Below are 13,146 nucleotides of genomic sequence, written 5' to 3'. Positions count from 1 at the left end.
GTATCATCTTTGCCGACACGTCTTCTTTAAGTAGAGATTACAAAAGACACTTGGAGGATTTAAAACACGGTTTTAACTTTTCATATTTTAATGGTTACAGCCTGAAATGAAAAGTCTGCCAATTAACTGAGGTTTTTAATCAGGATTTTTTTTTTTCTTATTAGGCTGGTAACTTATGGATCTGCTTCCCTCTTCCAGACCTGTTTTCTTATACCCAAACTAAGGTCTTTAAAACTGTTTCTCTCAAATATTTTCACGACTTCATACACAATTAAAAAGAGAGCTTCTCATCTTCTGTCCAAGTCACTCTCCACTATTGAAAATGCATCATCCTACTATACAGCATACAGCCATGCAGATACTTTCTGCATTGCTAAAATATGACCTGACCATCCACTCAGAAGTCTAAAATTATTTTCTTCAGATACTTAGTAAAGCAAAATGAGAATAGTGAATAGGGAAAGAACTAAGGAAAGCTTGAAAAATACAAGTTTTCCTGCACATCATCTAAGAAACAGGAAAATTCAGCAGAGTTTATTAGAAAATACAATTTCATGCTTTGACATTTTTTAATACATAGGACTTTTTTTTTTTTGCTCCACCAGGAGAGCTGTCATTAAAACAAAGCTATAGAAAAATACTTTAATTTTTCATTTGTAGCAAGTTCCTATCTGTGCAGTACTTACAGAAATAGTGAAAGGAGTGAGTTTCTTCTTATTAATAGCCCTTTCATCAATTGTATCTGGTTGTGAAAAGTTGATCATTTTGCTAAGGAAGAAAAGTCAGAGATTATTCAAACCTTTATTTTTCAGAAAATATATTATTTTATTATAAACTCCTAACACTTTAAACTAGCTGTAAATATTTCTGACAAGATAAAAAACGACCACATTATCCTCTAAATCTCCTCTCCCTGTTAAATAATTGCATATGCATCCAGAAACCTCCAGATAATATGTAAGTATAAGAAACTTGAGCAATTGCGTTTTACATTTAAGTAACAGAGCATGTCTGTGCTGTCAAAAAAAAAGTTCTTGAGAAAATTAAAACTGTAAACTGAAGACAGTTAAATAGTTTCTAGTGAAAATATTTTCACAATATAACCAATATATTTCTGCACTGCATTTCTATAGTATCTTGCATCTACAAGGATCTCAAAGACTAATTCACATCAATACTAATAAGCTAATCCCTTGTTACCATGGTGTATGAATAAGTACTTTAACTAGAAAGTTACAGCAGACTAAAGTTAAGGGACCTACTATATGCTCTCTGTCTTGCCATGGATTTAATTCAGATTTCTGTTCCCCCCCATCCTATGATTTAGAAACTACATTTAGTAACTTCTAAAAATATTTGAAATCGCAAAGATTTCTAATTATGTCAGCTAATGAATATATGAACTGTGTAATTATCTCCTTTATAAACAGCCTGCACATATTTGACATGTACAATTATGGATCTGAAGTGGAAACCCACTTCTATAATATATGCACAGAGTCACATAAAAAATTTGCTAAAAATAACATTTCTATGGGCAAACAGATTTTTCCCATCCTACACATTGGTTGAAATATTTAAGAGTGGAGTCCTGACGTTAAAGCCTATCAGAAGTTTTATAATTCACATCACTGTGATCAGCATTTAACCTTTGAGATTAATTTCTTTTCTTTCTCACAGCCCTGGACTCACCAAAGAAGGATGCCATCTGCAAGGGATTTAAAAAGACTGGCATCTGATGGGTTCATAGGTAGGAGGTGCTTACAGTCTGGGTCATCTTGTAGAGCTTTATTTATCCAATTAACAAAAGCCACTTTTTCTTCCTCTGAAAAGAAAAACAGCATTAAAATAATCTATTACCATTTCCATGAACACATACTACTGAACATCAGACTTGGGTCAAAAGAGGTTCATCTGCCACAAAGCCCCTTAGTTTCACAGGGGCCAATTATGGAAAGAATTAGACCAGTGGAAAAGTATGCAAAAAAAATGGCAAGTACAGATTGATCTTTCCCTTACTGCACCCTCTAAATATCTGGTGATTTTCTGAAGGACAACATAAAAATCATAGCGACATAATGGGTCATCATGACTGACTTCAAGTTCAGTTTCTCAGCAGTTACAATGAAAAGAGGGAAACCTGTGATCTGAAATATGCAGCATCTCAATCTGTACACCACTGGTTTAAAATACAGCATTTCATTCTGCCTTCTGCTAGGACTTTGGAGACTGGCAGTATTTTTGAGATGATCATCTGAATTACTGTGCTGTATTTAGCTTTGAGAAACTTAAAAAGTTTAGTACCTCAATTTTAAATTCTCTTTCGTATTTAGTGCAGAATTTATTACTGGGTATCTAAGAATGCTTATTGGGACAACAGTCAATGACCAGACAGTACAGGTGGTATTCACCTCACTCACCTCAAGAAGCATACAAGACCTACACCTGACTCATTACACTTCTTTCATTGTCAGTGAGAAGAAACGCGAAATCCTAGTGCACACTTCATCTCATCATAAACTAGATGGCTGATAAAGCCAGGTCACATGAATTGCAGTCTAGTGGGGTCAGTTTCTCTCCACAAAAAATGAAAGGGAGCCTAAACAAGGAGCTCTGATGGTGTCCCCCGTACAGGCATCCTTTGAGATAGAATATATCCCCTGATTTGGAGATATACCAAGTGCAGCTGGTGCTACAACGATAATACCTAGAGAGAAGGTATCACCCCCTTTAGCTAACTGAAGTGAATCTTCCTCATATATAGAATCTTAACACACTCCTGAAACCACAGGAAATCCCAGACCCAAGTCAATCAAAGAAGTTGCAATATTGCTTATTGCAATATGATCCTGGAACATAGTTAACATTCTGACCAGGAACTGCAACGCAATTACACACAATTACCAATTTAAATGACATGCAGCAGGGGGAGGTAGAAAGAAACAGAGATCAAATATTAAAAGCAAGTTCTCAAGTAGAAGATAGGCTACGCAAAAAACATATGGGACTGAACAATTCTGTAATGGCACAAAGACAGCTGAGGAGGCCCTTCCATCCAGAAATGATATGTGGAGTTTTTTTCATTTTAGTTAACACTGTGGAAGTGAGAATGGGGATTCATTTTTATCTGAATATAGGAATAAGAGTAGATTAGCATGTAATGAAGCCAAAAACTTGACTAGCATTACTAGAAGTATGCCAAAGGGGCCCTTTCCCTGCCCCCCCATGCTGTCAATGCTTGCTTTAATTTTTTGCTCTGGCAAAGATGCCTAACTTATCTTCGAGTGCAGCATGAAACTAACAACTGAACAGCCCACATTTTAATAAACTACCACTCACACTTATCTTGTCCATCTCCACATGCTTTCTCTGTGTTAATTTGCTTTCAACAGCAACTATTTCCAGTTGTTTTTTCTTTCATCTATAGTGCAAATTTAAAGAGTCTTCCTCCACGCAAAATTTGCTTGTTTAATTATTTCTTACCTGCATAAGAGTGCTGTGTCCCCACACTAGATATTGCTGATGTTCCTCCAATTGCTGTAATACCTTGCTTTTTGTTTATTGATTTTCGGAAAGATTTGCTAACATCTTTACTTTTCAATTCCTGAATTATCTGGATTAAGAAAAATAGAGAGCTTTTTGTGACTGGGCATACCTTCAAATAACTAAGTGTTAACTTGTGTAAGTACTCTAGAGTCAGTAATTAACCTGACTGCCTTTCTTTGGTATTTACATTGGCTTCTGTTTTGAAAAAAAATTACTGTATGGGTAAAACCAGTTTAAATCCCTTCATGAAACTTGCATACTGGTTATCTAACATATTATTTCTCAGCAAGTACCTCAAGTGCTACCTTTATTAAGCCATGCTATCTAAAAAAGTAGCTGTGCAACAATCTACATAATTTTTCCACAGATATTTTGGTTAACTGAAGAAAACAGTAAAGATATACACATTTTCAATGACTATAGCATATTTCTTCCACTTACTTCATCATATGCTTTACAGTAAAAGGTTACTACGTGACAGTTACACAAGCCCTTAAGCAAGCTGACACCATTTTCCACCTGCCTGCAATGTAAACCACATTGGATATACTGGTATGTCCTAAATTTGCCCAAATACTGTAGAGGTCCCAAAACTGACAAGGAAGTATAAGTAAGATATGACAGAGTTCAATATCTGGATGCAAATTTTTGCATTTCACCTATGAACCATTGCAGATTAGAATCTTGGAAGGAAAGATCAATACCTAGTTCAACAAGCAACCTGCTGCAATAAGCAGCAGTACTCGAAATTCAAAGCAAAAACTAATCATCCCCAAACACACAAACAAACCAACAGCCTGAAAAGTTTTTGTTTCTCTTAAAGCACACTAGCCAGTGATCCACATTAAAAAAAGTCTAAACCATTCAAATTTCTTCACTAAAAGTGAAAAAACTGTACCTCACTCCCACTAAAAAATAGCCTTTAGTATAGAGATTAAGCATAGCAGCACAAGCATTGGTTTATCACTATGAGATTTCAGAGGCTGGTATCTAATTATCTACTCTTTTTTCAGGGCAAGGGCTGACCCAACAATTCCTAAAATGTGTAGTCCATCCTCTCATCTTTGAGGAAATAGAAAGTGGGACTGATTGAAACCAGTAAGAACCCACGATCAAGGGGATCCTGTATCCCCACCCCCCACCGGGCTGAAGGCAGCAGCTCAAAGGAGGAGAGTGAATGGAGGCAAGTCCACGCTCGTGGTGGCAGGTGAAGGCCCTCCCTGCCCACCTCGCCTCCCCAGGTGCCTCTGTACAACAGGTATGAGGCCCTGGAGGTGGAAGGCCAGTCAATGGAGGATGGGGATGATAGTCCATCTACACCAGAGGTGTCACCCAGGTCAGAAGAACGTACCTCTCGTATTAACACCACCTCCATAAGGAAGAGAAGACGGGTTATAGTTGTGGGTGACTCCCTTCTGAGGGGAACCGAGGGTCCGATATGCCGGACGGATCCTCCTCTTAGGGAAGTCTGCTGCCTCCCTGGGGCCCGGGTGAAGGATATCACTAGGATACTCCCTAGCCTGGTACAGCCCTCGGACTATTACCCCCTACTGCTCTTCCATGTGGGGGGCGATGAAGCTGCAACACGAAGTCCTAGGGCAATCAAAAGAGACTTCAGGGCCTTGGGACGGCTAGTAAGGGACTCCGGAGCACAGGTTAGTTTCTCGTCTCTCTTTCCAGTTGTGTGCAGTGACACTAGAAAGAACAGAGGCACCCAATCTATTAACTCATGGCTCCGTGGCTGGTGTCATCACCACAGATTTGGTTTTTTTGGTAACATGATGGCCTACACAGCACCAGGATTGCTGGCGTCTGTTGGGATTCATCTTTCTCAAAGGCGAAAAAGAATCTTTGCTCAGGAACTTGCGGGACTCATCAATAGAGCTTTAAACGAGACTCGAAGGTGGAGGGGGACAATATCAGGCTTGCCCGAGGGAAGCTGAGGGACAACGTGCCACGGTTAGAGGAAGCGGGTGCTAGCGAGGGCACTCAGCCTGTGTCTCTGAGATGTGCTGGGTACTCTGGGGCACAGTTGAAGTTGTACAGAGTTGAGCTAGGGGATACTGAGGCAATAGGAGCCAAGAGGGAAACGCCAGTGAAACACCTCAAAGCACACAAGGGGTGTTCCTCTATGAAGGAGACACGGACGACAGCCCAGCTGAAGTGCCTCTACACCAATGCACGCAGCATGGGCAACAAGCAGGAGGAGCTGGAAGCCATTGTACACCAGGAAAACTATGATATGGTTGCCATCACGGAAACACGGTGGGATGACTCGCACAACTGGAGTGTGGCGATGGATGGCTATAAACTCTTCAGGAGGGATAGGCGAGGCAGGAGAGGCGGTGGGGTAGCCCTGTATGTTAGGGAGCGTCTGGATAGTTTAGAACTTAATGATGGCGATGATAGGGTGGAATGTCTATGGGTAAGAATCAGGGGGAAGGCCAACAAGGCAGATATTGTGGTGGGAGTCTGTTACAGACCAGCCAACCAGGATGAGGAGACTGACAAACTATTCTATAAGCAGCTGGGAGAAGCCTCACGATCGCTAGCCCTTGTTCTTGTGGGGGACTTCAACCTACCGTATGTCTGCTGGAAATACAATAAAGCAGAGAGGAAACGGTCTTGGAGGTTCTTGGAATGTGTGGCAGATAAATTCCTGACACAACTGGTGAGTGAGCCAACTAGGGCCCTGCTGGACCTCTTGTTCACGAACAGAGAAGGACTTGTGAGCCATGTGATGGTTGGAGGCCGTCTTGGGCAGAGTGATCATGAAATGATAGAGTTTTTGATTCTTGGAGAAGCAGCGAGGGGGGTCAGCAGAACTGCCACCTTAGGCTTCCAGAGGGCAGACTCTGGCCTGTTTAGGAGACTGGTCGACAGAGTCCCCTGGAAGGCAGCCCTAAAGGGCAAAGAGTCCAGGAAGGCTGGACATTCTTTAAGGAGGAAGTCCTAAAGGAATAAGAGCAGGCTGTCCCCAGGTGTCGAAAGACAAGCTGGCGGGGAAGACCACTGGCCTGGCTGAATAGAGAGCTTTGGCTAGAACTCAGGAAAAAGAGGAGAGCCTATGACCTTTGGAAGAAGGGGTAGGCAAGTCAAGAGGACTACAAAGGTGTAGTGAGGTAGTGCAGGGAGAAAATTAGAAGGGCCAAAGCTGAGCTAGAGCTCAATCTGGCTACTGCTGTAAAAGACAACAAAAAATACTTCTTCAAATACATTAGCAGCAAAAGGAGAGCTAAGGAGAATCTCCAGCCCCTAGTAGACAGGGGAGGGAACACAGTGACCAAGGATGAGGAAAAGGCTGAGGTACTTAATGCCTTCTTTGCCTCAGTCTTTAATAGTAAGGCCAATTGTTCTCTGGGTACCCAGCCCCCGAGTCGGAAGATAGGGACAGGGACCAGAATGGAGCCCCCATAATCCAGGGGGAAATGGTTAGTGACCTGCTGCACCACTTAGACACTCACAAGTCTATGGGGCCTGATGAGATCCACCCGAGAGTACTGAAGGAACTGGCAGATGTGCTCACCAAGCCCCTTTCCATCATTTACCAGCAGTCCTGGCTAACTGGGGAGGTCCCAGCTGACTGGAGATTAGTAAATGTGACACCCATGTTCAAGAAGGGTCGGAAGGAGGACCCGGGGAACTACAGGCCTGTCAGCCTGACCTCGGTACCGGGGAAGCTGATGGAGCAGATCATCCTGAGTGCCATCACACGGCATGTAGAGGATAACCAAGGGATCAAGCCCAGCCAGCATGGGTTCAGGAAAGGCAGGTCCTGCTTGACCAACCTGATCTCCTTCTACGACAAGGTGACCTGCCTAGTGGATGAGGGGAAGGCTGTGGATGTTGTCTATCTAGACTTCAGTAAAGCCTTTGACACAGTTTCCCACAGCATTCTCCTGGAGAAACTGTGGCTGCTCATGGATTGGACAGGTGTACTCTTCGCTGGGTGAAGAACTGGCTGGATGGCCGGGCCCAAAGAGTGGTGGTGAATGGAGTTTACTCCAGTTGGTGGCTGGTCACAAACGGTGTTCCCCAGGGCTCTGTGTTGCGGCCAGTTCTGTTTAATATCTTTATCAATGATCTGGACGAAGGCATCGAGTGCACCCTCAGTAAGTTTGCAGATGACACCAAGTTGTGTGGGAGTGTTGATCTGCTTGAGGGTAGGAAGGCCCTACAGAGAGACCTGGACAGGCTGGATCAATGGGCCGAGGTCAGTTGTATGGGGTTCAACAAGGCCAAGTGCAAGGTCCTGCACTTGGGCCACAACAACCCCATGCAACGCTACAGGCTTGGGGAAGAGTGGCTGGAAAGCTGCCAGGCAGAGAAGGACCTGGGGGTGTTGGTTGACAGCTGCCTGAATGTGAGCCAGCAGCGTGCAGGGTGGCCAAGAAAGCCAGTGGCATCCTGGCTTGTATCAAAAGTAGCGTGGCCAGCAGGACTAGGGAAGTGATCATGCCCCTGTACTTGGCACTAGTGAGGCTGCACCTCGAATACTGTGTTCAGTTTTGGGCCCCTCACTACAAGAGAGACATTGAGGTGCTGGAGCGTGTCCAGAGAAGGGCAACGAATCTGGTGAAGGGTCTAGAGCACAAGCCTTAATGAGCAGCGGCTGAGGGAACTGGGGTTGTCTAGCCTGGAGAAAAGGAGGCTCAGGGGAGACCTTATTGCTCTCTACAACTACCTGAAAGGAGGTTGTAGCAAGGTGGGGGTCGGTCTCTTCTCCCAGGTAAGAAGTGATAGGACGAGAGGAAATGGCCTCAAGTTGTGCCAGGGGAGGTTTAGACTGGATATTAGGAAATTTTACTTCTCTGAAAGGGTTATCAAGCATTGGAACAGGCTGCCCAGGGAAGTGGCTGAGTCACCATCCCTGGAAGTATTTAGAAGATGTTTGGATGAGGTGCTTAGGGACATGGTTTAGTGGTGGTCTTGGTAGTGTTAGGTTAATGGTTGGACTCGATGATCTTAAAGGTCTTTTCCAACCTATACAATTCTGTGACTCTGTGAAACTACTGTGCTCTCACATGCTGCCCAAATGAGATCTACTAAATTAAATGGGAGAATGAAATATAAAGACCGGAAAATAATTACATAGGATATTGTAAATGTCACAGGAAACTTTCCCATTCTCAAAATATTAGTTATTTTTATCAAAATAATACTTAGTTGTACCACTTAATTCAGTTTTCTATCCTGGTTCTCAACAGATATCAGTCAGTAGAGAAACATCCAAAGGGAATGCCTTACAGAGACAAATTCTTCAAAGTTGATTCTCCCATCCTTGTTGCTATCTGTCACTGCAATGATTTTTTCTACAATCTCCCGGACTTTGTAACCAGGCAAGGGCAGACTTGCTTCTTTAAACAGGTCTTGAAGCTCATAATCACTGACATACCCGCTGTTATCAATATCTGTAAAATGAAAGCACAATTTGTTTTTATACTTACGTAAAGAACCAAGTATAGTAACTGTTGAGAATAAATAAAGTGTGAGGAATACAGTTCTAGGAGACAAGGATTTCTTCTGACATAGGTAAGCAAGCATGAAGGAATACTTGTGGATTAGAGGCACAACTGGCTAGGAGTTGTGCCATCTTGTAATGTATTTTCTCAGGAACTATCTTATAATCCCAAAGCACAGCTATAACAAGATGGCATTTTGTAAGTAGTAGAGTTTAAGCTTTTTTTAAGACTCCCAACAAAATTCTCTGTAAACCTTCAAGTGAAAGAGAGATCAATTATTATATTCCTACTGTTGATATTATACCATTTGCAATCAGTAAACTCAAATCTGATGCAAGTTGTTATTAGAAGAGCACACTTAAACAAGAAAAACTACTTACACAAGAACTCTACCTGACTCTGCATTTTGTGTCTTATCCTAGTATCTGATAGACATTTTCTGTTCTTCAAAACTTTTGATGTGGTTAGGCTTACCTGTGAAGAATAAATCCGGGATGATCTGTACCTGTTTATTAAAGGTGACCTTCCTCAACTAGCTCTGTTGGGAGCAATTTGTACTGCCACCTTCACTCATACTTCGCTCCCAAGACCACATGTCAGGAATGTCCATGTACAGCAAATTATCAGAATGCTTTTTTCAACAAGAGGTATGGTATAGCTCCACAATTGTGGAAAGAAAAAAATGGCTGTATCACATAAAGATAAATTAAGAAAAATTCTGTATAATTTGTGTTACTCATGATGAATAATGCAGCAGTACAGACGAAATCATAAAAATACCCTTTGTACTTCCACCTTAGGCCAATCTGTGTGCAGAAAGCTGTCTTGAATTCTTGTCTTAGTATAATAAAGCACCATTTTACAAACCTATAATATGTTTTTATCCAATGTAACGCATAAATGACTCAAACATTAACTGGTCTTAATTTTTTTTATATCTATGCATATTTCCATATATATGTATACACATATCTATACAAGCAGAATTTGAGAATGTCCACTAAAATAGCCTTACCTGTAGTGCAATGTCTATGCAATGGACAGAAGTATTTAAAAGCAGAAAAGCTATAGTCCGTACACAGTATAAATGAAGCTCAAATACAAGAAATCATATATCCAGCACTAGTTATGCTGAATAATGCCCATCGTTTTATATACTTAATGCTAATATTTTCCATGTTTGACAACAATTTTCAGGCTCTTTCATGATATTAAAAGCTCTTGAAAAATATTAATTAACAGTATTTTTCCAGTTCCGCAAATGATGCATCTAAGATAAGTAACAGAATGTCACAAGTAACACAATGAGTCAGCAACAGAAGCAAAATGATGTGGCCACTTTTTTGATTTTTCAAGGTGCTCCCATTTTTGTTTTTTTCATTTACTAGTTAAAAGACCTCTCTTCACATTGTCTCTAGTATCAGAACTCAGCCAATAATACCAGAGTAGATGAATACGCATCACATTACAGAAGGGCAGAGAAACATGCTTTCATCTCTAGCCATAATCGATTGCTGTACAGTAATTTCCCTATAATCCATACTACACTATGTAGCTTCTGTACGGCTTCCTAAGAAGGCCACATTTCACTGCTGATGAAAGGCTAAAAACACCTGTTAAAAAAAAAAATCTCTTTTTGTGTTTTTTATACTACCAACAATTCACAAATCACTACACAGACAAACTTTATGTTGGCATATGTATTAATCCATGCACCGTCTGACTTGCAGACATATAACACCATACGTAATAACAGGGATGGTCTAAAAAGCAGAGGACATGCTGATGAGCTCACTCAGATTACCAGCTATTTTATTTCTCTAGGTTCATCTTTCACTGAGGGTAAGTTTCCATGATGACAAGCAGAGGGTTAAATACATGCCTTTTCTCTCAGTTTACCAATATAACTGCAAGCATTTTATCCATAAAGACATTGGAAATGTAAAAATGAAAAAAGAAAAAAGCTAAATGATGCTTAATTTTTATATTTTACAGAAAGCATAATACAGTAAGGAAGAAAATGCTTTTCAGTTAGTAGGAGCAGTACAGACAATTCTTAAGAGCAGAAATGTGAAAACATGCAGGAAGGAAAGGGAGAAAAAGGAATGCAGATGCTGAAAACCAAATAAATAGAAAAACCGTCAGACAACACCAGTGAGTATCTACCTATCCTAACGCCTCCCAGTAGACTGATACATGTATACAGTGCTCTTTGGTCTGTTTTACCAGCTCCTGCAGGCTATAGACTTCTTGAACTACAGACTACATCAAGATGATCGTTTAATAGCAACTCATTAATTACTTTCCATGGATGTATCTTATTCCTTTAGCATTTCTACTCTTTTTTGGTCTTAACAACATCCTGAGTCAATGGGTTCATGGTTTTATTATTTGTCATGAAGAAAAGTTACTTTTTTATTTTAAGCTTTCTGACGCTCTACTGGGCATCATGCGATACCTGTATTGACAGAAACTGAATAATTCCCTCTTCACCTTTTCCATACTACTCATGGTCTTACAGATATCTAACATACAGCTTCCCAATAGTCTCTTTACCAAGCTGGAGACTCCTAATATTTAAAACTTCTTGCCTAAAGTGACCCTGTTCCCCCATTATGAATGACTACAAATATGTTTGATTTGCTGAGCTGCACACTTACACATCACCCCCGCAGAACTGCAGCAAATAAGAAATAAAGCAGACGCAAGCATTAACATTCACAACGGTATTGTAATCCGGAAATAAGGGTTAGTTGCTATATAATTTCTCACTCTTTCTGTTTACTCTGATTAATCTGCAAACATCCTGTCAAACATACAAAATTGTACAGTTATTTATTAACATCTGCTAGCTACAAAAGCAAGATCAAAAAATCTCCAAGTTTAGCTTACTTAAGATGTAAAATCCGATCCAATAAACAAAAAGAGAAATTACTAGTTCACCAAAGCATGCAAGTAAAGCAAAAACAAAGTGTCAGTAATCTAACATGAAAATATATTTAACAACTGAAGTTTAATCAATTTTTTTTTCAGATTTAAGGAGTTCAAAAAACTGAATTTTGAGACCTATCATGCTGCGTATACAATGGCACAAATAATACAACTGCCCAGCAAGAAAATGTATCTGTTTTCATTGCTGAAGTTGAAAGAAATTAATAAACACACATAGTTTCAGTGAAAATAAGGGGTTTTATGTAAACATTCTTATTTTCCTAGATATTACTGGCAACACAGAAGGAAAACATGGCCCTATCAAAACAAAGTGATCTATAAAGATTTCTTCCACAAATCCTACACGGCTTTGCAATGTTAATGGCATCCTTATTATTTTCTTATTTAAAACATACCTATTTTACTGAATGCTTCTCTTAGTTCTTCCAGCTCTTCACGAGAGATAGTAGTTATGTTGTTTTCCATCTTTTGACAGCAAGAAGTGTTGTCCTCAACCGCTTATACCTAATAAACAGGAAATACATAAGGCTTTAATTCCAAGCACATACTAATACAAGTTACTCATCTTTTCAATACAAGGTACCAGATGTGAATAACATTTCCAAGCCTGGCACACTTAAAACATTACAAACAACACTTTAAAGTACATCAAACACCTAGCAATTCTTTTCCCTGTAATAGTGACCAAGAATTCACAATAGCAGCACCTGTTTTCATACACTTGATGTTTTCATTTGCATAGAGTAAGCACTGACCATCAATCTACCTCCATAGCTTGAGTGGTTTTCCAACATTAAAATCATCACCTTACATTTCAACAAACAATTTTTAGAATAATGAATTTCTAAGTGCAATGCGGTATCATTGCCAATTAGTGTTTAGTACTAGAGTCTAGTCCTGCAAAGCACTGAGCACTCCAACATTTGAACAGTAGTAAACCTCCGTGGGACACTTTCAAGTACCTGCTTGTAATCAGTGGGTGAACGCTGATGAGCTATTCCACAGAAGCTATTCTGCTGCTGCAGAAGTTACCACCTCCCAACCTTTACTCCACCCTTCTGACAAGCCTGTTGACTCATAACACTGTCAAAGAGCCCAATAAAGGCTTTTACTGAGCACAAAGATTGGAGTCTCAATGTGAATCTACTTTCTCTACCCAACTCCATAAGAAGGCAAAACAAAACAG

At 40.4% G+C, this 13,146-nt stretch overlaps 1 protein-coding gene across 1 annotated transcript in view; it reads right to left on the bottom strand.

Annotated features, from left to right (window-relative positions):
* PLS1 (plastin 1) overlaps positions 1-12,446 on the bottom strand; it is a 29,127-nt gene extending 16,681 nt beyond the window's left edge. The window contains exons 1-5 of the mRNA XM_072868852.1: positions 12,356-12,446; positions 8,794-8,957; positions 3,484-3,613; positions 1,693-1,825; positions 687-768 (exon numbers count right to left, since the gene is read on the bottom strand). Of these exons, the coding sequence (XP_072724953.1) occupies positions 687-768; positions 1,693-1,825; positions 3,484-3,613; positions 8,794-8,957; positions 12,356-12,425 (579 nt within the window). The 5' untranslated portion in view covers positions 12,426-12,446. The remainder of the gene's footprint in view (positions 1-686; positions 769-1,692; positions 1,826-3,483; positions 3,614-8,793; positions 8,958-12,355) is intronic.
* Between the last annotated feature and the right edge of the window lie 700 nt (positions 12,447-13,146).

Source organism: Ciconia boyciana, chromosome 7, assembly GCF_034638445.1.
Source record: "Ciconia boyciana chromosome 7, ASM3463844v1, whole genome shotgun sequence".
NCBI classification, from domain to species: domain Eukaryota; kingdom Metazoa; phylum Chordata; class Aves; order Ciconiiformes; family Ciconiidae; genus Ciconia; species Ciconia boyciana.
Note: the sequence above shows the minus strand (reverse complement) of the source record. Positions and strands in the feature narration are given on the sequence as shown.